The sequence below is a fragment of the Brassica rapa genome, chromosome A06 (genome assembly GCF_000309985.2).
Source record: "Brassica rapa cultivar Chiifu-401-42 chromosome A06, CAAS_Brap_v3.01, whole genome shotgun sequence".
Classification (NCBI taxonomy): Eukaryota; Viridiplantae; Streptophyta; class Magnoliopsida; order Brassicales; family Brassicaceae; genus Brassica; species Brassica rapa.
In genome coordinates, this window is record NC_024800.2 from 18,131,735 (window position 1) to 18,158,105 (window position 26,371).

The window sequence follows — 26,371 nt, forward strand, 5'->3', positions numbered from 1 at the left end:
TGAGATCGCAATGAAGGTCTGATCATTCCAGAAAGTGGACTGGGACCCCTGTTACACTTATCCAGAAAGGAATTGTATTAGGGAAGGATTCACTGGTAAACGGTTACCAGCGTTCGAGCTTGAAACTCAATTGATTAAAATGACAGGGGCGTTTGTTTAGGACAGAGAGTAGATATGTTTCATTGTCGAAGTCAAAATGGAAACTCCCATTGCCGAGATTTAAACCACAAACTCGGCCTTCTACGTTCCAGATCCTGTTACGGGGGAGGAGATGGATCAAAGCATCAATGCTCTGTCCTTGGAGATTGAAAACTCGTCCAATGAGCGTCATACGGAAACGCTCAGTCACAGCATCGAGGTTGCAGTCGGGGATCTGGATAATCTCATCCTCTGATTCAAGCTTGCGTCACACGTTGGAGGAGCCGCCATTGCGTACTATCATTGATGATTGAGTCATTGAGTAGGGGAACATAGCAGTAAGCTAAAGGAGATGGCTGGTAGGAAGCATAGCAGTAGACTAGAGGAGAGACAAAAGGGTTTACATGTCCGTGATCAAAAAGAAGAAGACTTGGCAAAGAAGCCATAGTAGAATTGAAATCAGAGAGAGAGAGTGGTAGAGATGACAGAACACACAAGGAGTGTAGATAGTCTCCCTTGTGGGTCTGGAGAGGGTGCTGGCTCAGATCGGAGAAGGCGTCGGGACGGGGGAGCTTCAGATCTGGAAATCGCCTTCGGGGTCGCTTGCGGCTATGGCTTTCATCTCTCTATCTCCAGTGTCACATTAACTAATACACCGAATACAATAAGTACATTTGCTTTCTTATAACTATAGGACAGACTCTAGGCTTGTAGGTTTGTTTCATACGAACAATTTAGAAAACGATCGATGTTTCCATGTGATATTCCCTCGAACCTTCTAATTATTGTGTACAATTATCTAGTCTTATATATATTGATGGATATGATGTTGAATCAATCACGGATTGTGTGAGTGATTAGCTTTAGACTTGAATTGTTTTGCTAAAGCTTTGAGTGATTAATAAGAGAAGGACTTCTTGTTAAATTGATTGAGATTCTAAAATTGGTATCAGAGCTAACTATTGAAATATAAATCACGAGTAACAGACCTTACCGAAAAGACGACCATGGCTGATGTGAAAGATGAAACTGAGACAAGCAACAAAGAAGCGGGACCTTCGTCCATGAAGTTCTCAATGTTAACTTCTTCAAACTACACCGTTTGGGCTATGAGGATGATAATCGCCCTTAAGGTTAATAAGGTTTAGGAAACCATTGATCCTGGGAGTAAGCATGAAGAGAAGAATAATATGGCTATCACTTTAATCTTTCAGTCTATACTGGAGGCATTAACACTGCGAGTGGGAAACCTCGACACGGCCAAAACCATCTGGGACACGATTCAAGTTCGCCATGTTGGAGCCGAAAGAGTACGAGAGGCACAACTACAGACATTAATGGCAGATTTTGAGAAGCTCAAGATGAAAGAAGAAGATAGCATTGATACCTTCATCTGCAAGCTAACTGAAATCTTGTCAAAATTAGCTTCTCTAGGAGAAATCATAGAATAGCCAAAACTTGTCAAGAAGTTTTTGAAAAATTTGCCAAGGAAGAAGTACATACACATGATTGCATCTCTTGAACAAGTTTTAGATCTTAACACAACTAGCTTTAAAGATATAGTCGGAACATTAAAAGCGTGTGAGGAGAGAATAAGCGAGGAAGAAGAAGAGCAAAATGATGATCATGGAAAGATGATGTATGCTAGTGAATCTCAGAAAGAGAACTATGCAAATAGAGGAAGAGAACGTGGTGGACGAAGCTACTGGAAAGGAGGAAGAGGCCGAGGACGTGTAGAAGGATTCCTTGCACAAAAGGAAGCTTGGAAACAGAGTCAAAACAAAGACAAGAGTCACATTACATGCTTCCACTGTGATAAGCTCGGCCATTATGCATCTGAGTGCCCCGACAAGTTTCTTAAACTACAAGAAACTGTTTAGAAGAAGGATGAAGATACACAAGAAGCAGATGAATTAATGATGCATGAAGTGGTGTATACTAATGAGAAGAAGGTGAAGCCGAGTGACTTTGAGATTGAAGGAGGCATGGAGAATGTGTGGTATCTTGACAATGGAGCAAGAAATCACATGAGCGGAAACCGAAAGTTTTTCTATAAACTTGATGAAGAAGTTACAGGGAAGGTACGATTCGGAGATGATTAATGTATTGATATCAAAGGAAAAGGCTCAATCAGGTTCATCTTAGATGGAGGAGAGAAGAAGACGTTGAGAAATGTCTACTACATACCTGGACTACAGAGAAACATTGTGAGCTTAGGACAAGCCACCGAAGCTGGATACGAGGTGAGTATGAAGAATGACGTACTGATGCTCTTTGATCAAACATGGTATCTAATGATTAAGACCGTTTGTATAAAGTGAACCAGCAAGCAGATATTATCGAATGTTTACAAATTGTAACAACTACTGAGTCATCGAGATGGCATGCGAGGCTTGGACACATTAATATTGAGACAATAAAGGCGATAATAAGCAAGGATCAGGTGGTCGGCATACCTGATATAGTCGTTAAGAACGATACCTGTGTATCGTGCTTGCTTGGGAAGAAAACACGGAAACCATTCCCACAAGCTACCTGATATAGAGCTGCACATCCTCTTGAACTTACCTCTGTGAGCCTATCACTCCTCCCACACCTGGACAGAAGCACTACGTGTTCGTGTCAATTGACGACTTCTCAAGATACATGTGGACCGTGTTACTTAAGGAAAAGAGTGAGGTTTTGGCGAATTCAAATCATTCAAAAGGCTTGTAGAACAAGAAACAAGGGTGAGTTCATGTCTTAGGAGTTTGATACCTACTGCAAGGCGATGGGATCAACATACACATGACAGCTCTGTACTCTCCGCAGCAAAACGGAGTTGTCGAACAACGAAATCGTAACTTATTTTAGATGACCAGAAGTCTGTTGAAACACATGAGCGTACCAAATATGTTGTGGGGAGAAGCGGTCAGACATGCCACATATCTACTCAACAAAGTCGCTACAAGATATTTACTTGGAAAAACACCGTACGAAGCTCTGCGACACAAGAAACCAAACATCTCTCATCTTAAGGTCTTCGGGTGTGTTTGTTATGCAAGAACAGAGACCGCTGGTAGAAAAAAACTTGATGATCGATTAAGAATCGTGGTGCATTTAGGGACTGAGCCTGGTTCGAAGGCATATAGACTGTTTGATCCTTCGAACATGAAAATAGTGGTGAACCGCGACTTATACTTCGAAGAAGAAAGGCGATGGAGCTGGAACGATGAACCTGCGACAAAACCAGTGCAGAGTAATGTTGGGATCAAAAACGGTCACGACGGAATTATCACCCGAAAACCCTCGGAAATAACATTTCCGAAAGAGATAGTAAAAAGAAAGATATAATTTTCGTAAAAATAACCGATACGAAGTTTTTACGAAGAAGTATCCTTGAAGATTCAAAACAAACGAACCAAGCTCGGTCGTTGCGTAACTACCGCACATACACGCTATCCGGTCGCTACGTAGCAACCAAGTCCGAGCCGATGTCGGTTGCTACGTAGCGACCGAACATCCGACCCGCTTGGTCGCTACGTAGCGACCGAGCTCGAGCCAAAGCTCGATCGCTACGTAGCGACCGAGCGATCGTCCCGCTCGGTCGCTACGTAGCGACCAAGCGCTGGTCCCGCTCGGTCGCTACGTATAGACCGAGCTCAAGCCAAAGCTCGGTCGCTACGTAGCGACCGGGCTCAAGCCGAAGATTCGGTCGCTGCGTAGCGACCGAGCTCTTCCGAACATCGATACGACACCAGTCCATGCATTCTCGTCAAACCTTCAAATGCTATCTCCCGAAGACCGTAGCAAGCTCAGTCCATGTTTTCCGCTATTCTAAATCATCGATCAAACTTTGCTGATTAAAAACCACAGAAAGTTCGTTCTTTATCGAAAGAACTCGTAGTAAACGTGTCGAGTCGGAAGACGACCCAAAAGGACCTAAAACACGACTCGAGGCCCATCCTACAATTTCTTAACCAAAAGCCCGTAAACCACATCACGGTTTACGCTTGGTCCACAAGGAAGGATAAATGTCAAGTTTCCGCGGATAAATACGAAAGTTTTGAAGATAGTTGTGAAGATCGGGAAAAATGGAATATCTCCATTTTTATGCTATGACGGCTTAAGGGCAGAAGAGTAAACGCGTAAAACGATCTTGGAGCTAGTATATAAGGAGTCCTAGGCGAGGAGCATGAGGGAGAAATTTTCAGAGCAAACTTATCACTTAGAGCAATTTAGGCATTTTTCCGTTTTTGTTATTTCGAGCTGCGACTCAATTAGGTTTAGCCGTCTTAGGGTTGCTAGAACTAGGAATCTCGCCAACAGCTCTCGAGCCCAGGCTTATACCTTGTTGTAAACGCTCATACGCAAATTCGGAATAAGATCTTCTTTGCTCTCTTTTTCGATTTCTTATACTTTATCATTGTTATTTTCGTGTTCTGATTGCTTGACGTGTGGTAATTAGCAGATATACGTGTCCTTTGGGAAATTAGGGTTTTCCTAGTTTCCTTATTTAAACGGAAATCAACAGTGCGAATTTCGGTTCCCACACCTAATACCTTTAAAGGGTACTGATGATTGCTCTGGAATTCAGGATGGAAGTGAGAATGAAGATGATGAAGTAGAAGGGACCAATGAAGATGATGATGATGACGACAAAGAAGATGGAGATGACTCACTACAACCTAACTTAAGAAGATCAAATAGAGTGAGAACGAAGCCTTCATACTTAGACGACCACATCCTCTTGGCTGAAGTGGAGTGTGAAAGACTCTTGGTGATCGTTAACAACGAACCGTGGGACTACAGTGAAGCAAAAGAGCTAAAGATTTGGGTGGATGCGTATAAAGAAGAGCTAAACTCGATCGATAATAATAACACTTCGATCTTAGTTGATCTGCCAAAAGGTTTTAAACCTATTGGACTCAAGTGGGTATTCAAAATAAAGAGGAACGCATACGGAAGCATAAGCAAATACAAAGCACGTCTAGTGGCGAAGGGGTACGTTCAACGGCATGGTATTGATTATGATGAAGTCTTCGCACCAGTAGCTCGTGTTGAGACTATTAGAATGATCATCGCAATTGCAGCATCTAAAGGATGGCCGATTCACCATCTTGACGTAAAAACGGCCTTATTACACGGAGAATTAAAAGATGAGGTTTACGTTACTCAGCCTGAAGGGTTTGTGATCAAAAGCAAAGAAGATAAAGTGTATAAGTTACACAAAGCTCTCTACGGCTTGAGACATGCTCCAAGGGCTTGGAATATTAAACTCAAACGAATCTTGAAGGAACTTGGCTTCGCCCATTGTTCTAAAGAGCCATCCTTGTATAGAAAGAAAGAGAAGAATGGCGTTCTCTTAGTCTGCATGTACGTTGATGATCTTCTCGTCACAGGATCATTACCGAACTTGATCACTGAGTTTAAAGAAGAGATGGCAAGAAAGTTTGAGATGACCGATCTTGGTAGACTGACTTATTACCTAGGCATTGAAGTGTGTCAGACAGGCGGAGGCATTGCGTTGTCACAAGAAAGATATGCTCAGAAGATTCTTGAAGAATTTGGTATGCGAGATTGCAATCATGTTCATATACCTATGGATGTTAATGTAAAGCTCGGAAAGTCATCTTGAGAGAAAAACATTGACGAAAGAGAGTATAGGAGGAGTGTTGGGTGTATTTGATACCTATTACATACAAGACCTGATCTATCTTTCAGCATTGGTGTACTAAGTAGGTATATGCAAGAGCCTAAAGAGTCTCACGGAGCGGCCTTGGAGCAAGTCCTGAGGTACTTACATGATACTACTTCTTTTGGTCACGTTATGGACAAGCTGAACGTCAAAGACTGATAGGCTTTAGTGATAGTTCTCACAATGTTGATGTTGATGATGGCAAGAGTACGACTGGATATATTTTCTATCTTGGTGATAGTCCTATAACTTGGTGCTCTCAAAAACAAGAGATTGTGGATTTATCGTCATGTGAAGCGGAGTTTATGGCTGCTACTGAAGCTGTAAAGCAAGCAATTTGGCTCCAAGAGCTCTTAAGTGAAGTCGTAGGAGATGTTTGCGAGAAGGTGATCATACAAGTTGATAACAAATCGGCGATTGCGCTCACTAAGAATCATGTTTTCCATGGGCGAAGTAAACACATCCACAGGAGGTTTCACTTCATACGAGAATATGTTGAGAATGATCAAGTTTAAGTAGAGCATATTCCGGGAACTGAATAAAGAGCTGATATACTCACAAAGTCGCTTAGCCGAATTCGATTCAAGGAGATGAGGGAACTTATTGGTGTCCAAGTCATGTGTCAAAATGAAATCAAGGTTAAGGGAGAAAATGTTGGTTTAAGCTTGGAGTTAGCTTGAAACACAAGCTATCTTAATCCTAACTTCTTATGTTTATCTAAAAGGATTAGGAAATATTGAAAGTGTTATTTCTATTAGGATTAAGAGTTATCTAGTCTTATATATATTGATGGATATGATGTTGAATCAATTACGGATTGTGTGAATGATTAGTTTTAGACTTGAATTGTTTTGCTAAAGCTTTGAGTGATTAACAAGAGAATTATTTTTTGTCAAAGTGATTGAGATTCTATATTATAAAGTACTAGAGGTAAATTGCAACTTGCAAGTTGATTTCCGTTAGGTGGCTTTTTAAAAGAAAATTACTTTACCATGGGTTAAGCTTCGACCATATAGATATGGTCATTCGGGTCCAAAACTTCCTAGTCATTCTATTTTTTTTTGTTAAAACTACACATCAAACTTGTACTTGTACATGCTCTATGGGAACTTCTCTGCGATGTAACAAACAAGAGAATTAGTGGTCATGGGCTTTCACTGAGTAATCATGGGCCTTAATCAAGTTGTCTCAGACTTCTTCATTTGTTACAAACGTAAATCTATTTTCTTCTTAAATATCTTGTTTCACATTTTCACAGTGGGGTTCCCTTCATCACAAAAGACATTTTCTTTAAGAAAGCTATTTCTCACTCGATTGAAATCTATTATTTATCAATGTATTTTTAGCGTTATTTATCATGTCAACATTTTTGAAAGTTTGTTAATAAATAAGACTTTATTACTCATAAATGGATAGGTGACACTTTTTCTTTTTCTATGGATTTCCATTGAAATGTTTTCCCACTCCCTTTTTCCAAACCGGTCGAGTCCACACTCTACATGATAAAGATATGTAAAAGGAAAAGTTGATTCTTATTTTCCACTATTAAATACGTAAAACATAAAATAAAATGATTAAAGTATGGCCTCACGCGGAGATGGTGGTACGACGGTGCATTTGACCTAGTAATCTCTCTCGATCATGTTCATAGACCATCATCACATGCCTAAGCGAGAATTATTGCTCAGTTGTTTTATTGCATTTTACTAAGCCTTATTTTGTGGGATTTATTATTTTCGTCCTCATCGTGTCCTCCCCTTCCCTCTTCCTACGACAGTGAAGGACCTACCCAACCAATGATATTAAACTATACATCTGTACATGCCTATTAAACTATACATGCCAACTTGGCAACTTCATTGCTTCGTACCGCACGAGAAACAACAGTGCGGTTATGTCGGTAGGTTATTAGTAATAGTACCATGTCAATTTAACGTGATTAACAAAATTATTATAAGATCATTGTCGTTATCATTTAAGTTAAAAACACTTTGTGTATTTGGACTGGAAGAGTTTTGACTTGTGAGCGTATCTGTTGTTCGATTTTGACAATGATAATGTACATTCAATATTTATTACTTCCTTGTATTATATTACGGCTTGATTGATGCAATTTCTTTGATCGCTATTTTTTTCTTCCCTTCTTGGTTTGAATAAAACGACAAATGTTTATCTCTGCTCGCTTTTGATTGTGTTTAATATAATTTGGATTGATACTTCACGTTATATTCTGGACCGACGTTGAGAGGACCCTGCCATGATTGTATATCAAACCAATTCCAACTAATATTTAATTGAGCCCTGGCCCTGCGTAAATATAACGTCATTTAGACGTCTGATTGGTTTTCACACGTCGGTGGATTGAAACGTTAGCTTCAACCCAATTTCTATGCGATTCATATTAGTTATAATGCAACTTAGACCATTTGGCGACTACTATACAATTTATAAAACAACAAGTAATTTGTGAGCTTTCAATAAACACCAGTTAAGCGTTTTTTTATTAATAGATTCCAACAAATGTATATTGAATCCGATCTTAGGTTAGAAGTTTCATTTTTATTATTATAGAACAGTAAAACAATCATTCAGATTAATTAGTTATATATCATCAAATTAAACTGAACATATTCCTAGGTTGTAAAAGTCTAATCCACTGTTTGTTTTTTCTTCTTCACTGTTTTTTTAATATTCCACCGCGTGTTACGGCCAATGGTAGAATAAAAAAAACCTAGACAAAGTTGTACACACTATAAATATTCAACCCCACCTCTTTCTTCTCCACACACTCAATTCTCTAACTTTCTATCTAGCTTTCTTACAAGAAACACCAATGGCCAAACTAAACCAAACTTTCTTTCTAATCCTCTCAATCTGCTACTTCTTATCGCCGGCGCTCACTGCCGCCACCACAGCCTTACGGGCTGGAGCTTCCAATAAAGCCGTAAACTTCATCCAATCATCTTGCAAAACCACCACATACCCAGCCGTCTGCTTCCACTCCCTCTCAGCCTACGCAAATGCCATACAAACAAGCCCTAAACGCTTAGCCGAGACCGCTCTAGCCGTTACCCTGAGCCGAGCCCAATCCACGAAACTCTTCGTCTCGCGTCTGACGCGTTTCAAGGGCCTTAAGAAGCGCGAGATCGAAGCCATCAAGGACTGCGTGGAGGAGATCAACGATACCATTGACCGTTTAACTAAGTCGGTCCAAGAGATGAAGCTATGTGGGAGTGCCAAAAATCAAGAACAGTTTGCTTTCCACATGAGTAATGCTCAGACTTGGACTAGTGCGGCTTTGACCGATGAGAACACTTGCTCAGATGGTTTCTCGGGTCGGGTCATGGATGGAAGGATCAAGAACTCGGTTCGAGCTAGAATTGTTAACGTGGGCCACGAAACCAGCAACGCCTTATCCTTGATTAATGCATTTGCTAAAAAGTATTAATTTATAACTAGTTTTAAGAAATATTGTGTCGTATCTCAAATATATATATATACATAATATATAAAATGGTGTCCTAAATGTAATATATGTCGATTTTGTTAGATTTTTTTTTTCTTATGTGGTTTGTACTACTACTATTCATGTGTATTATGAGTTATTCCCTCCTTCAAAAAGATCTATATTTCAAAAAATATATTTCAAAAAAAAAAAATATTTTACATTTTCAATGCATAAATTAATTACAAATTGTAAATTTCGAAAAATATAGTGATATTTATAAAAAAAAAATATTAGTTAATAATTGTATGGAATAGTTGATGACAAAAAATAATGTATTGGTAACTAAAATCTGATATGTTGTTTTTTTAATAAGTATAAAAAACCTATAACATGCAATTTTTGGAAAACGGAGAGAGTTGGAAATATGGACAAGTTGGCACATACTCACTCCCTTTCACACGCATTAGTTTCCTTGTGACAAGTTGGGCATACATTTTCAAGTTTTAACATCGACTTTTTTCAAACAACAGAGAAGTTGAAAAATAGACACATGTAATATAAGTCTAATTAGTTATTATGAATCACTGCGTTGTAAACAATCAGTTGCAAATGTTGGCGGCAAAACAATACTATTTTAATCAAAATAAATAGTCGAATAATTTATTTTATACAGTCGGCTTACCATATGGATCTTATCTCTTAAAATGTATCTTGTTGAAAACAAACTATTAACAACTATATGAAAAATGTAATAATCTAGTAAAAGGCTTAAAAGAATAAATCAAGTTGATATTACTGTTATAGATATTTTCGTATTCTTCGTTGGAACCACATGGGTTGTGTCTGATGAATACTAATTTTTTTCAAAAGCAGTGTGCATAAACACAACACACACATATATGTACGGATGCTAATCGAGCTACGTCTCCCCCAAGAAAATATCTCTCGACCTGAAATCCAGGTTATAGTCTGGCCTATTATGGCATTATTGGCTAAAAAGCTTTTTCATATTCTTCTTTTATTTTTCTGTGTTACTCCAACATGAATGGGATGAAATGAGAAAAATACAAAATTGATGGAATAGAGGAAATTTGAGGAAGAGAATGTCTCCCCGATGAATTTATACTAATGAATTTATTTTATTTGTTTTCTTTTGGCAAATAAATTCTAGACACATTTGTACGAATTAGCAAGAAGATAGTGTGATTGATTTAGTGGAACATTGTTCTTCTGTACACATGCACCGTTTACATCCAGGCCTTACAATTCTTTCTAAGATATCACATATTTATTGATGATCTCCTGATATTTATTGATGGATAGAGCGGCGACACATACCATACAATTTGCACCTCTAGTAAACTCACCCACCTTTCTTTTGCTGATAATCTTATGATATTTATTGATGGATCCATTGATTCGGTCCAGCAAGTGCTATAAGTTCTGAAAGAATTTGAGACAAAATCAGGTTTGGCTGTTAGTATGCAAAATACTATTTTCTATGCTTCAGGATTAACACAATGCAAAACTGATCTCATTCAAGCCTCAACGGGTATGTCACTCGGATCTCTTTCCTTCCGGTACGTAGGGGTCCCGTGAACTCCATGAAGCTCTCTCTCACGAACTGTGAGCCCTTGATCCATCAAATAAAGACAAAGTTCTCTTCATGACCAGTAAAATCTCTATTATTTTTTGGAAGGCTGCTTCTCATCAAAACTCTGATTGCGGAAATCACTACTTTCTGGTGCTCTGCGTTTGTACTGCCAAAATCTTGCATTGCGGTAATCAACTCCCTTTGTAGCCAGTTCCTGTGGAAAGGGAGTTTAAAAGGTCATAATACTGCTCGAGTCTCATGGGAAACAGTTTGTGTTAACAAAGAGACAAGGAGGTCTTGGCGTGGAAGATCTGCGTACCTGGAATAAAGCCTGCACTTTTCGACTGATATGGCTTATGTTCTTTAGACTTGACTCCGTATGGGTTCAATGGTTCAAGGAGGTGATCCTCAAAGGCTCAGTGCACAATTATTGGACAACATCACCACAGCAATCTTACTCCTGGCTAGTGAACAAACTGGACAAATTGCGGAATGAGGTGTTTTCTCTCATAAAGCTCAGGTTTCAGAATGGTGAAACGGCTCGGTTCTGGTCAGATAACTGGACTCCATTTGGAGCTCTCTGCACTCATCTCTCGGGAAGCAACTCAAGATTAGGGATACCTTACCAAGCAACTGCATCTTCCTTATGTCCTAATGGCTCCTGGGTCCTTCTTCCCGCTCGAACTGAGGCACAAATACAGCTCTACGCCTACCTTACAATTGTTCAATTGACTGACAATCAAGACTACTATGAATGGGAGATAAATTACAAAACATACACTAGTTTCAAAACAGGTATCATTTATGATTGCTTTATGGAACAGTGCCCTGATGTCTCTTGGCATGCTTCTGTCTGGATCTCTAGGGCAATACCACGCCATAGTTTCCACATGTGGCTAGTGATACAGAACAGAATCCCTACTCGTGATAGACTCATCCAATGGGGACTACAAGTTGACCATCGATGTCTGCTCTGCAATAGAAACCAAGAAACAATAGATCATCTCTTCTTCTCTTGTGATTTCAGTTACGATCTATGGAATCTAGTGGCGAAAAGACTTGAGATTTTACCTAACATGAACTGGGCGGATACACTAGAACAAATAACTTCCCTCTCATTGCCGATACCGCAAAGACTACTTGTCCTTCTTACTTGGCAGGCGTTGGTATATTGGATTTGGAATGGGAGAAACACAAGACTCCATGCGAACACTTTTCGTTTAGCTGACCATATCTTCAAGCAGATCGATCGCCAACTCATGAACAAAATCCAGAGATTCAGAGACTCCAATCATCATTGATTTTCATTGATGATGCAAAGTTGGATTCGTTTTGGATGATCATGATCGATATCGACTACTCTGCTCTTCCTTAACTGTAATGACATTTCCTCTCCATCTGCGGGCTTTTACTCCTTCGGCCTGACACATTATGGGCTTCTAACTATCTTAGGTTTGACTATTGTGATTTCTATTTATGGGCTTATTGAAACTCTAAAATTTTTTGGGCTTTTGTAAACATTTTACTATTTTAGGTCTTTTATTCAATTTAAGAAAGCAGTTTGCAAAAAAAAAAAAAGAATAAGATATCACATATTTAAAAAAAAAAAGAAGTAATGCTAGTATGTTGGATATCATATATTCCATCTGTTTCAAAATAGTTGATGTTTTGGTTCATTGCACAAGAATTAAGATATACACTTTTATCGAAAAAGTATCATTAAAAATATAAATAAAAACTAATTCAACCAATCATCAAAAGAACTATAAAAAATAACTGGTCATACAATTTTCAATAACACTAAAATTAATATAAAAATACCAAAACATCATGTATTTTGAAACATCAAAAACTCTTCAAACATCATTTATTTTGGAACGGATGGAGTAGTATAAACTACCAAATCGATGAAATCTTAAACTTTAGTATCTCAACTTAATATTATATATACATATACAACATATATATAATATAAATTTGCAATGTTAGATATATAGTCTATATGTGATTTTATAATCAATCTTATAATATTATATAATATAGGAAGCCTAAGACCAAGTCCAACAATGAAATATAAAGAGAGTATTTCCTATTAAAATTTTTAAAAAATATATGTGAAAGAATATGAGAGAGTTATATGAGAGAAAAATTAGGATACTGGGTTTTATAGATGTCATGCATATGTTGGTTTTAATAATTAAAAAATTAAAACATAAAATTTTCATTAAAATATTTTTCTCTTTTTTCTTAGAAACTTTGGTAGTTTCTGCTGATAGAGTTGTCCTAGAAACACATGAAGTTTCAGCATTACCAAAAACTCAATCTCAAATTTTATATCAGTTTCTTGTGGTGGGAGATCTTATAAATCCCATTGATTGTTCCTGGAATGGGGATTTGCTGGATGCATATTTTCATCCAGACGATGTGAAGACTATTCGCGGTATAGCAATTAGCCGGACACAAAGGCCAGATACGTACGACTGGATGTTTACAGAATTCGGTAAATACTCGGTTAAATCAGGTTTTAGGACTGAAGCTTTATACCCGGATCGGGGCCCAAGAATGATAAGTTATGGACCAAATATTAAACCCCCCTTGTTATTTTCATATGCTCCCTGAAACTAAGCCACTTTGTTTGGCAAGTTTTATCTGGGACACTGCCAGTGTCAAAGAATCTGAAGGCCCGCGGCATTGAGTGTGATCTTCAGTGTGGTATTTGTGGGGCAGAGGAGGAATATATCTATCATGTTCTCTTTGAATGTCCACCAGCATTACAAACTTGGGCTTTATCTCGGATCCCTTCCCCTCTCGGAATATTTCCATCATCATCAGTTTTTACCAATTTGGACTATCTTTTTTGGAGGCTTCCAAAAGAGGTTGAAATGGCAAAATTTATGTGGTATTTATGGAAGAATTGAAATGGCAAAATTTATAATAATAAGAATGGAAATCCTCAAGAAATTATGCGCAAAGCAGAAGTAAAAAAGACCACTTTGGGCTGAAGCGCAACTTTTGGTCAAGAGCATCATGGGTATTCTCAGCTAGATGTTAACTAGCAGAAAATGGGATCTCCACGAGTCTGCTATGTCGATGGGCATGAGGGAACACGATATTTTCACCGGACAGGGTTGGTACTGCTGGAAAATGAATTTGGAGGACGTAATGATGGGAGCAATGAATCTTCGACGAAGCCTATCACGTTTGCATGCTGAATGTGAACCCCTGATTTGGGCAATGAAGTGTATGAAGACCCTGCAGTTCTCATATGTAGTATTTGTGACGGATTGTTCTCAATTGGTGAAGATAGTGTCCTCTACTGAAGAATGGTCAGCGTTTGCTACACACATGGAATAATTCTGCCGCAGTAAGACTTTCTTCCATAACTTCAAGATAAGACATATATATATTCCAAAGGCACAAAACACAATGGCAGACAAGCTTGCACGTGGTGCGAGGATTTCTCCTTTAGCTATGTTATATGTCGATTCACTACCCCCGGTTTGGCTATCTGAACCGGTGGTTTCATAGGCTAATAGCCTCTTATGTTGTCAAAAAAAAACACATGAAGTGATGATCTCTCACTATAGTCTTTTAACAAAAAATAATAATTTAAAAAAATTGAGAGAGAAAATGTAGATTTTTTTTTTGTCGACAACATTACAGACTCATATTGACCCTGTAAACCAAACTGGGAGATGTTGATCCATGTGAACGACGAAAGACGGCTGAATCCTGACACTGCATGCTAGGCTATCCGCCTTCGTATTTTGCGTTCTTGGTATATGAATGATCTCTGATCGTATGAAACTCTCTTTCAGATTCTGAATATCTTCCAAATAACTTGCAAAAGCTGGCCATTCCTCTGGTTCCGAAACCATCTTCACCAATTGTGAACAATCCGTTGCAAATGTAACCTGAAATTGTCTTAAATTTCGCATACATTCCATAGCCCATAGTAGCGCCTCCATCTCTGCATGCAAGGGGGTTAAAGTAGCCCGGACGTTCCTTGCTCCCATCAGTCCCTCAAAGCCTTCTAAAGAACTAAACCAACCTTGACCAGAGAAAATATCACCCTCTTTCCACTAACCATCTGTAAAACACCATTGTCCAGGAATTAACGGAAGAGACGTAACCTGTACCTGTGTTCCCGTTTTCTGTTCATTCAAAAGTTGTGCCTCTTCCCAGAGTATCGATTCCGTTTCTGCCAACTTAAGAGTATCCTTAGGATTCATATCCAAATTACTAAAGACCTTATTATTTCTTCCTTTCCAAATATACCATAGTATCCAAGCAAACTGATGATCATCCATCTGCGGGACAACCCGCCAAAAAAGATGATCCATGTTCGTAAAAAGAGAACTCGTTGGGAAGACGGCTGGATTTGTTGGAATCTTTGAAAGAGCCCAAACCTGACGTGCTGGGGAACATTCAAAAAATACATGATTAATCGACTCCTCCTCCGCTCCACATCTTGCATAACATATCTCACCTTGCATCCCTCGCGCCTTCAGATTCTTCTTAACTGCCACACACCCTGAAACCAATTGCCAAAGAAAATGTTTTATTTTTGGTGGGCACCTGATTTTCCAACAAAAAGCCTTCAGGACGTCAACTGTTGGTCCCATCAATAATGGTGGTCGTTCTCTGTCCGGATAAATTCGCTCCACCTGGTATCCTGATTTAACCGGGAATTTTCTATTGTGTGTGAAATGCCATCCTTCTCTATCAACCATCTGATGACTGCTCAGTGGTATACTTTCTATAAGTTTCACATCCTGAGGGTCTACCAAATCCCGTAGGACCTGCGAATTCCATTGTCGCGAAGTGGGATCGATAAGTGACTCCACTGTGAGATCGGGATACAAATGATGTTGATTTTATTGGCTGGTCTCGGGCGAGTGGTTGGGAGCCAAGGATCATTCCATACAGATATAGAAGATCCTGTTCCCACCCGTTTGATTAGTCCTTTGTTACCAGAGATCTAGCAGATACAATACTCCTCCAACCATATGACGGAGAGTATGAACGGATCGGTTCAAGAGGTGAAGCATGCCGAAAATACCTCCCCTTGAAAACTCTAGAGAATAAAGTGTTTGGCTTTTCTATCAGCCTCCATAACTGCTTACCAAGCATTGCGGTATTGAAGTCAGTTATATCCTTAAAACCCAAACCCCCTTCTTCCTTACTGACGCAAACTTTATCCCATGATTTCCAATGCATACCTCTTGAACTACCCCCAGAACTCCACCAGAATTGTGCTACCGCACTCGTCAGTTTTTTTGTGGTTGCCTTAGGTAAACGGTAACACGACATCGTATGATTCGGCAATGCTGTAATCACTGATTTAATAATCACTTCCTTTCCTCCTTTCGTGAAAAACTTAAAAGTCCAACCGTTGACCCTGCTGTTTAGACGATCCTGCACAAAGCCAAAAACTTGAATCTTGGAGCCCCCAATATTTTCTGGTAATCCTAGATAAGATCCCATTCCCCCCAAATTCTGAATTCTCAAAATATCTCTTAGCTCCTGCCTGACCGATTCCTCGATTTTGTGTCCAAATTGAATCGAAGACTTTTCAAAATTTATCAACTGTCCAGAAACCACCTCATACTCTTTTAAGATCCTGAGAATGGTGTGACATTCTTCCTTCTGAGCCTTGCAGAAAAATAAGCTATCATCCGCAAAAAACAAATGTGAAATCGATGGACAAGCTATGGCTACCTTAATCCCTGTCAATTGTTTCCCTCTCTCTGCCTTCCTGATATTTGCATTCAATGCCTCATTGCACAAAATAAATAAATAAGGGGACAACGGATCTCCTTGTCGTAAACCTCTGTGTGGTACAATGAGTCCCCGTGGTTGTCCATTTAGCAGAATCCTATATTGAACTGAGGAGATGCACTCCATCATTAATTTAATCCAGTGCTGATGGAAACCCATCTTCTGCAATATTGATTCTTTTTAAGGAGACTCTGCTGGAACCATGAGAGACTCTTTTGCATATGTGTCACCTAATAACAGGTGCAACTGTATTTAAGTTGATGACAAAGAAAAATAGGTGCAACTGTATTTCTATTTAATTTTTTTGGTTAATTTATTTATATTATAATTAAATGGAGAAAAGACTCTTGGGAAGAAATTCCGGTTAATATATTTGAAGTTTGCAAAACTCTATATTTGAAGTTTCGAGGTGTTCTTTTTCAAAAGTAAAACTTTAAATTTAATTTCAAAATTATTTGTAATTTATATTATGGTACATACTTATATTTGTCATAATTAATATAAATCCTTAAGAAAATTTATAAATAACTAGCACATATATAAAAATATTACAATAATATTAATTAATAAAATCTTACACTAAAATATAAAATTATAAATATAAATACATAATTAAATATTAAACTACAAGCAAATACCACATTATTTCATAAAATTATTTTTGTAATGCTTCATCTTTGGTTACAAAACTTCTTTGCACAATATCTTGGAGGTTCCGAGGTAAATTTACTAGAATATTAGTGTTGTTGTAATATTTAAACTTGTGTAATAAATATGTCTTCATATATCTTTTTTTTGTCAGCAACTTAAACATATATAGACTCTGCATACCAAATTGTTAGTTTCACATTCATATGGACAACAAACGACGGTTGCTTTCTTGCATTGCGTGCGAGATTGTCCGCCCTTGATTTCTGCGTCTGTGGTTTATGAATGAGCACTGAGCTGTTGAAATTTTTCTTCGAGATCTTTATGCCTTCCAATAACTTGCAAGGTTGGCATGTCTTCATGTATCTTTTTAAAAACAAATTTATTAAGTTTCTTTTGTAATATTTTGTTTTCTAATTCTAGTTTTAAAATATTATAAATCTTATTTTAAATTTTTTATTTAATTTTATGTGTCAAAATTTGAATTAATAAAATAAATTTGAAATATTTATGATATACAAAAGTTTAAAAGATTAAAATGATAAATGAGAAAATACTTAAGAATCATAAATGTGATGTATAATTAATTATAAGGACCAAAATGCAAATAAAAAGATGAAACTTCAAATTTAGAGTTTTGAGTAGTAAAACTTCAAATACGAAGTTTCACTCCTTAGAACTCTAAATTTGAAGTTTAAAATGTTCTTTTTGGAAAGCAATAAACTTCATATTTGAAGTTATATAGTTCCTTTCAAAAATGCTCTAAGAGCCTAACTTCTTACATTAATGGGGATTGCTAACTTCAGTTAGAGAATTTTCTAGTATCAAAAAAGATATAATTAACAAGCTAAGATAGTCAAGAGATATATGGCACCTCAATATGGACTTGACAATACAATACAACTTGATATTTCAAATAACGTGTACTGCTTATAGACATGTGTGTGTGACGACGTGTTTTAATATGCAATTTAGGATAAATATGGATATTTTGGAAGCAGACATAATGATTTAGGGCCACATTCAGCTGCGTCGATTACGTTACAAGGACGATGAGAACCTTATCTCACATTCATTGGTTTATATGCTTTTCTGCTAAATATCATATAGAAAAGTAAGATTTACAACAAGTTGAATCCAAAGAGTTACTCACTTTGGAAAAAGGAAACAGAAAACAAGGTGGGATTAGAGTTAGGAGCGAATTCCTCTGATTATCTAAGCCACAAAGACATTACAATTTTTAAGTGCTTCCTCCTTTTTGCAGTGAGTGTTACATACCTCGCCGACACTGCACCAGAAAATGGCGGAAGTGGAAAGCGAAGTGTGGTTGTGGAGAACATTGTTTCTGTTTCTAAAGGTAGAATATAGGCCAGCTTCCTAAGCGTTGTTGATGATTACAATTATATAATTGTTTTTTTACATTCACTAAGGACGATTAGAACCTTAAATGTTGGGGCGGGTTGCATTACGTTCACAATTTGACTTCCACGATGGCTATTAGTCTACTAGAGTATCATTCAAAACGATAAAACCATTGGAAATTATCAACTTGTCGACTCCAATTGCTTCTGAAAGAGACCACGAATTGGCCATGGAGAAATGATCTATTAGCCAATTAAATACATCATTCCAAATGTTATTAATGCTTAGTTAAACAAATGATATTATGTTTGGCTCAAAACTGCAAATTCCTTATCCCATTCATTATCCCAGACTCAGTGTCTTACCCGTGTGTTGCTTTAACATGTTAGATATTTCTATTTATTTTTAATCATTTTTCTTTATAAAATATCTTCATTCATGCAATCAAATTCCCACTTGCGTATTATTTTTTCTGTTAAATGAATATCATCTAAATAATTTCTCTATATATATAAACCTCAGTTAAATAGAAACACTACAACAACATCATCACATTCACAATCTCATAAACCTCTTATAATATATAAGAATGGCTGTTTCTTTTAGATTTAATCATCACTTCCTCGCATCTCTTCTCATAACCATTACCATAACCACGCTCAAGTCGGTCCATACAACAACAACAACAAACACGGAGTTCGTAAAATCATTATGCACATTCACAACGTACCCAAGACTCTGTGTCACTTCACTCTCAACTCAATCCAGTCTCATCCAAACCAGCCACAAGCTCATGGCTCATGCGGCTCTCAACATCACATTAGCCTCGGCTAAAGCCACGTCAGCAATGATGGTGCGTGTCTCGAGAAGTAGTCGGCTCAAGCCGAGAGAAGTCTCGGCCATGAGAGACTGCGTTGAGGAGCTAGGTGACACGTTGGAGGAGCTTAGGAAATCGATAGGCGAGATGGGTCAGCTAAGTGGCTCGAACTATGAGGTCTACATGAATGATATTCAGACTTGGGTTAGCGCGGCTCTGACCGATGAGTACACGTGCTTGGATGGATTTGAAGGAGATGAAATGAACGGGAAGGTTAAGGTTTTGGTTAGAGGGAGGATTTTGATTATTGCTCATTTAACGAGTAATGCTTTAGCTTTGATTAATCACTTTGCTTATATTCATTGTTAGAGAGACTGAAATATTTTTAGTTTCTTTTTATTGCAATTTTCTGTTGCTTTTGTCTGTTTGTGTGTATAAGAAATAGTAATAATACAATGTATGTGTTCGTCTTTAAGATTCCTGAATCAATATGTACCAGAAAATGTTTAATACTTTTTTTTTTGCTATCCAATGTAGTTGTAGATGTATCATTTACATACTTTAACAACTTTCCAAAATAATTAATGAAAAACAACTTTCTAATAACTCGAGTCAATACTAATTCAGTTTATTCAAATATCTTCTGCTAATATACTTTGAAGTTTACACTATAATAATCTTAATAACATAGCTATAGTATGGACCATAGAAAATTATGAAAAAGTCTATTGATTTAGTTATGTTTATGTGAAAACAACAAATTAAAAAGGAAACCCACGTGAAGAAAAGCTGTCTTTTTCTTCCACTTTTGTTGAACGATGGAGACCAACTACAGTTGTTAGATTTTACGCATGGAATCTATCTTAAACATTTCACACTCAGAAATATTTTTAAAGGTTAGAACATATGAAAAATACAAATCATTATTCTACATCACGTTTACAAGCAAATTACAATATACTAATACCGTAAAAAGGGCAACATAAAAAAACTAAAGTTGCCTAAGCATCTCCATCCCTACTCTATTTTTTCTTCTAAAATATAATAAAAGTAAATATGGAATAAGAAATGCTCCAACCCAACTTCATAATCCGGAGAAAAAAAAAAACTCTCGCTTCTCTCTCGACTTCCTCTCAGCCGCCAAGAAAAAGAAAAGTTTTCACAGATCTATCTCCGGTCCGGCTACGTTCGGTGCACTACAAAAAAAAGTTCACATTGATAGCACATTGTTATAGCACGTTTTACTGAACTGCTATTGTAGGTGCGATTGAAATTTCCATAATATATAATAGCATTCGATAAACACTATGATAGAGTGAAACCTAAAATAACACTTAATTAATGCTATTTTCAAGATTAAGTGAGCAGAAATATAAATTACTCATTCCACCAGAACTTAGCGAAAAATTATACTTAAGCGTCAAAAAAGTTATTTAAGTGGCTTCCATAATACTTTCAAAGACATATAATAGCATTTTTCTAACGCTAAGAAAAGCTATTTTCTAACATTATATTCAAACACTTTAACTCTAAACTTAAATTACATACCAAATCATAAGCTCTTTTTTTAATATTTAAACACAATTTGTAATTTCCAAAATTCTTTAATTTTATAATTAAATCTTTACATGTATATTTAATAATTAATTTTAACATTTATAACCCCTAAATTAAAAATTTAAATTCCAAACCCTATATCTAAAGTCCAAACCTATTCCACAAACCCCCAAATATACTCTAAACCCTATGTACTTACCAAAAATTGAAATCTACACTGTAAAACTAATATTTTTCAACTTAAACACCAAATCTTAACATATAAATTACAAACACTACAAACACCTAAACATTTTTTTTAAAGTTCTAAAATTCAAACATAAACTTTAGATTTCTAATCTTCTTATACTATAACCTCAAATCTTAAAATTAAAATCAAAATTTCATCTTTTAAATCTTATTCTATAACTTTCAAAACACAGACCTTAAATCTTCATTCTATAATTAAACTCTATTTTGAAACATAAACCATACTTCTCAGACATTGTCTTGATCATATACCCTACATAAAACAAACTCACCATACCTTCTATATACTATTAAAGCTTTAATAAACTAAACATAAATAATACACTCTTGTCGAAGACATAAAAGAAAAAAAATACTCTTAATTTTCTATTGGTTAAGATAGTGATGTGAGGATCGCCATTTTTAACCATTGATTAATTATAATCAATGGTTCAGATTCAATTTTTGTGTGTATCTTTCTCTCTCTCCAAGATTTCCTCTGTCTATTCCTTTTTCTTCTTTTCTTCCAATTTCTTCTCTCCAGAACTTTGTCTCTTCGACAATCAATTTTCATGTATCAAATCTTTAACAACTCTCACATCCTTCTTCTCCATTGCTTCCCTCTCAATCATCTCTCAACAACGACGACGCCAACGAGGAGCTCTGGTGTGACCAGCCCCTGAGTCATTCGCAAACAGAAGTAGAAAAGCTCTGGTATGGAAAGAGTTATGGTTTGAGCTTGACGGCGGAGGAGGCAGACACGGACATGGATTCTCCACCTCTACAAAGGAAGGAGGGGAAGAAGACGCGACGACGGCGAGATGGCAGAAGAAGATGGAGGAGAGGAAGATCTGTTGGAGACGACAACAGCGAGCAGGTCCGAGCTCTGGTGTGGAGAGGACGGTGACGCCGGCGAGTAGGTCCAAGCCGAGGAAGAAGACGCGACGGCATGTGGAGGCGTAAGAAGAAGAAGCGGCGGTTTGATTAGGGTTAAATTTTTTTTTAGGTTTTGTTTTAATACGGTTTAGATTTGGTTTAGTGTAGAGTTAGGAAATTGTAGTGGTTTAACTTTATTTTTTAATATCTGGTTTAGTTTAGTAAACCAGAATTTATTTGTAAACCAATTTAAATTTATAAATAAAATTTATTTTATTTTTAATTATAAAGTAATTTTCAGTTTAATTTTTAACTATTTATTATTAATTATAATTATTTGTGGTTTATTGTACAAAAGACCTATTATAGCACGAATATACGAATCGCAATCAATTTGTAACAAAAAAATAGTGCTATAATTAAAGTTAATAACAACATTCAAGTATTGCTATCGTATCTGCACATTTTGCAGTATTTTAAAATGCTATCGTAGAGGGGGTACTTATGATGGCGGCCGATGACATAGCATATGAGAAAACGCTATGAAAGGTCTATTATAGCATTTTTCGTGAGCTAAGAATGTACATATTTCTTGTAGTGGTGACCGGATGGTCCCCTCTTCCCCTTCTACCTTCTTTTTTCTTTGCCTTCTCGATTTTGTCCCAAACCCTAAGACGAGATACATGATGTTCTGGTTTGTCGGAGTGACTCTGGAGACTTGTATGGTCAAGGGTCCATCTCACGGCGTTCTTGGAGGAGCAGTGAGTCATAGGAAGGCGGAATCGAGGCAGGTCGGCTTTTAGGGTTGAGAGGAGTCAACAAATCGATTTTCTGTTTTAGATCTCGGACGCTCCTCTCACGGCAACGGCGCGTGGCTCAGTGGGAAATATCCTCCACCTTGGATCTCCGGTCCAGTGTGACGGTGAGCCAAACGGAGATGAGATACGACGGTTGGGGAATATGGTTCTGGTCCTCGGTTCTCGTGGAAGACGCATCGCAGGGTTTTCTTCACCGGAGGAGTCTACCGGAGGATGAGCTCTGCAGCGGGTACGCGGTGGGGGTTCACATCCCAGCGCCAGCGGTGACGTCTCCTGTTTCGCTCGGTGGTGAAACCCCATGCCATTATTAACCTTAATTATTGTTCCGGTCACGGTATGTTCGCCAAAGCCCGACTTTCAGTACGGGAAAGTTCTGGTTCATGGCTAAGGAGCGAATTCTGAACCTTGACAACAACGGGTTTTCACCGAATTTGCGCTGCAAGGTGATGAGTTGTTGGACTGGGTATGTCACTCTAATCTTTAAGAGTCCAATGTCCTGGGCCGAATTGTAATCTGGTTTTTAGCTTTGTTATTGTTGAGTTTTTTAGAATTGTCATCTTGTATGGTCAATTTAGGTGGTCTAGTGGGTGATTTGCTCCGAGTCGTGGAGCTCTCTTACCCTACTGTGGTTGAAATTACAACAAAGTATTCTAGGTTGCGCTAGATCTGAGTGAGAAATCACCTAGTGAGTGTGCTAGTGAGTGTTCCAGGGTGTTTCTAAGATCCTTTGTTGTATTTGTGGTAGAAATTCAATGTGGTCAATCTCATTGTAAACTCATTGATTAATGAAAAGTTGATGTTGAGACAAAAAAAACTAAAGTTACTGATTCTAGTTAAACATTTTCAATAAACCCAGTTTAGTACAATTCAATAAAGATCGCCCAGACTGAACCAAAACAGCAAACAAAGCACGAGCCTCTCTCAACTTCTTCTCTTCTTCACACAAAATATAAATCAGCCAAGTGTAACTAATTGAACGAAGCCACTAATTTTGAGCAGCCATAGCTTTAACCACTTTAATCGCTTCTATGGTCAATCTAGAGTAACAGAGACACCGAAGCACTAAATCACATGCTTCTGCAATTCTAACAACAGTGGTGGATCTAGGATTAGTTTTGATCAGGGGAAAAATTATAAAACACTGTCTATACCTCTAATAACTTGGAATTTTAACAGGAGCACAATTAAAAATCTACATAAAAATTTACACTGAATTTACAAATCTATGGTGGGCAGCTGCCCTCCCACTGCCCATGTAGATCCGCCACTGATCAGAGCCAAAACATCAACGGGTCTTTGACATAGACTCTTAAGCAGTAATACTGTACATAGTTTAATCTGGCTCACAATTTGACACCTCAAACAAATCTATAGCAGATTTAATATCACATGCTTTGATATAAGATCTCATTAGTATAGTCAGTGCGAGATCTAGAAACAACTTTAATCTGGGAGCAAAACTAAAAAACACTATTACTACATTTACAAATTTAAATTTTCAACAGGAGCATTACCAAAATTTAGTATAAATTTACACTAACTAAAACAATTTCATGGTGGACAGCTGCCCCACCTATTTACCACATAAATTGGCCCTTGAGTATAGTGAAAATCACCTGATGTGGAATAATGCCTTCCTTTTGGAATAATGCCTTCCTTTTGCATTGATTCTAAAAGGTCACTCGAAGTGGCATAAGTGGAGAGTGATGGTTCCAAGAGAAGATCGCAGCCTTTCTCGATTTCACTAAGGAATAGCACAAACCCTTCACTTTAACATTGTCCAAACTCCCAAATCAGATTTTTCTATATTTCACAAATCAGTTGGAGATGGGAAATATCAATTCAAATCTCACATTAGAAGTTTAAACAAATAATGTTTAATATATAATAAAAAATTTAACTCTGATTAATACGAAGTATTTTAGGTAGTAAATCGATGTGAGTTTGTCTCTTAGATCTAAATTAGACAATATATAATTTGACATGGGTTCAGTGCCGTCCCGAAATATCCGGTGGCCTAACCAAAATAAAAAATGTGGCCTTTAATTTATTTTCAGAAATTTTGAATTTTGTTTATCATTACTATATTTTTATTTTATATAGGAATAAAACCAAATATAAGAAACCAAATTTCTGTTATCTTTTAAATCAAACAAATATAACAGTTTAGTTGTGATTGCTGTAAATTTTAACCTGGATTTTTGTTAATTTATTTTACAATTATATAAAGAATCAAGAAAATCATAAAAATGTAAGAAAAATGCATTACTATATGTGTCTGAAATATAAAATATGACTGTCTTTAACTATGAAAAGTTAGATGACAATAAATGATAGTTAAAATGATATATATACATGATTATTAGTTATAAAGAAAGACACTAGGAAATTACGAGAAAAAAAGAAAATGACTAAATATTCTTTAGTATCAATTATATCTAATTAGATTCTATCGAGAGAAGACACCAAAAAAGTATGAGAAAAAAAAAATGACTAAACAGTACATCTTATACCAAAGAATATATAAAACGACCACTTATGAATCATTACACAGATTAAAATTTTGTGGTTCTAAAAATGTTAAATATAAATGTCGCCTAAAGCAACAGCTTTACCTGCTTTATGGCTAGGACGGGCGTGCATGGGTTCACTAAATTCTCAATAATTGGTATCAGAGAAGAATGATAAAAATTTGCTAAAAAACAAAATATCGAATAAAACAAAAAGTAAATCATTGGGGCCAAACTAGAAAACAAAGAATCTTATTTTACATTAGCTCCTAAAGAAAATGAATCATTTTTGAAGAGGATAGGCGAGAGAATTAAGGCCAGCGGTTAAACAGTTGATTGAAGTAGAGCAATGGCGAGTGGAAAATAGTGGGAGTTGATGCTTTGAAGCTAGATCCTCGAATGGTCTAACACTCTCGTCGTCGTCTCTGTCAACTTCTGTTTTCTAAATTCTCTCATTGGTTTAAGTGTGAACCGGTAAATTAATTTAGCTTAACCGGACTTTGTTGTTGCTAATCTAATCGATGCTTAATCTGTTAATAAATTTAACTTGAGCCCAACCCATTATGTATGTTTGGAAGTGTCCGTATGTATTATTTTATGCATAATTTAAATAAGTTTTTATAAAATGTAATATTTTATAAATATCAATCTAGAATATTTTTAAAAAATATATATAGTGAAATAAATAAATATATATCGGTATATATAATTTCTTCATCAGATAATGCAAAGAAATAATCAGGATATGTATATTCATTCCAATTATTATAGAGTAATCGCTATTATATATTAAATGAAGTACAATCATTCGAACCCTTTGTTTGTTCTAATTTCTTAGTCATATGATTAGTATCTATAATTCTATTATTAACCTATGAGGTGACTCTAATACCAAGATTAGAAGAAAACGAAGGTTT

At 36.8% G+C, this 26,371-nt stretch overlaps 2 protein-coding genes across 2 annotated transcripts; both read left to right on the forward strand.

The window, feature by feature from the left end:
• The first annotated feature begins 8,581 nt into the window (after positions 1-8,581).
• On the forward strand, positions 8,582-9,476 carry LOC103874669 (pectinesterase inhibitor 11). Its single transcript, XM_009153106.3, has one exon. The coding sequence runs from the start codon at positions 8,649-8,651 to the stop codon at positions 9,261-9,263; it is 615 nt and encodes a 204-aa protein (XP_009151354.1). The 5' UTR covers positions 8,582-8,648; the 3' UTR covers positions 9,264-9,476.
• Positions 9,477-19,183: 9,707 nt separating this feature from the next.
• LOC103874670 (21 kDa protein) lies at positions 19,184-23,836 on the forward strand. The gene has a single exon (XM_033274185.1). It carries the CDS (start codon positions 19,238-19,240, stop codon positions 19,832-19,834), a length of 597 nt encoding a protein of 198 aa, XP_033130076.1. The 5' UTR covers positions 19,184-19,237; the 3' UTR covers positions 19,835-23,836.
• Positions 23,837-26,371: the final 2,535 nt, after the last annotated feature.

Excerpts from the sequence above, each read along its gene's own strand:
- LOC103874669 (XM_009153106.3), top strand. The coding sequence starts at position 8,649 with ATGGCCAAACTAAACCAAACTTTCTTTCTAATCCTCTCAATCTGCTAC.
- LOC103874670 (XM_033274185.1), top strand. The coding sequence starts at position 19,238 with ATGGCTGTTTCTTTTAGATTTAATCATCACTTCCTCGCATCTCTTCTC.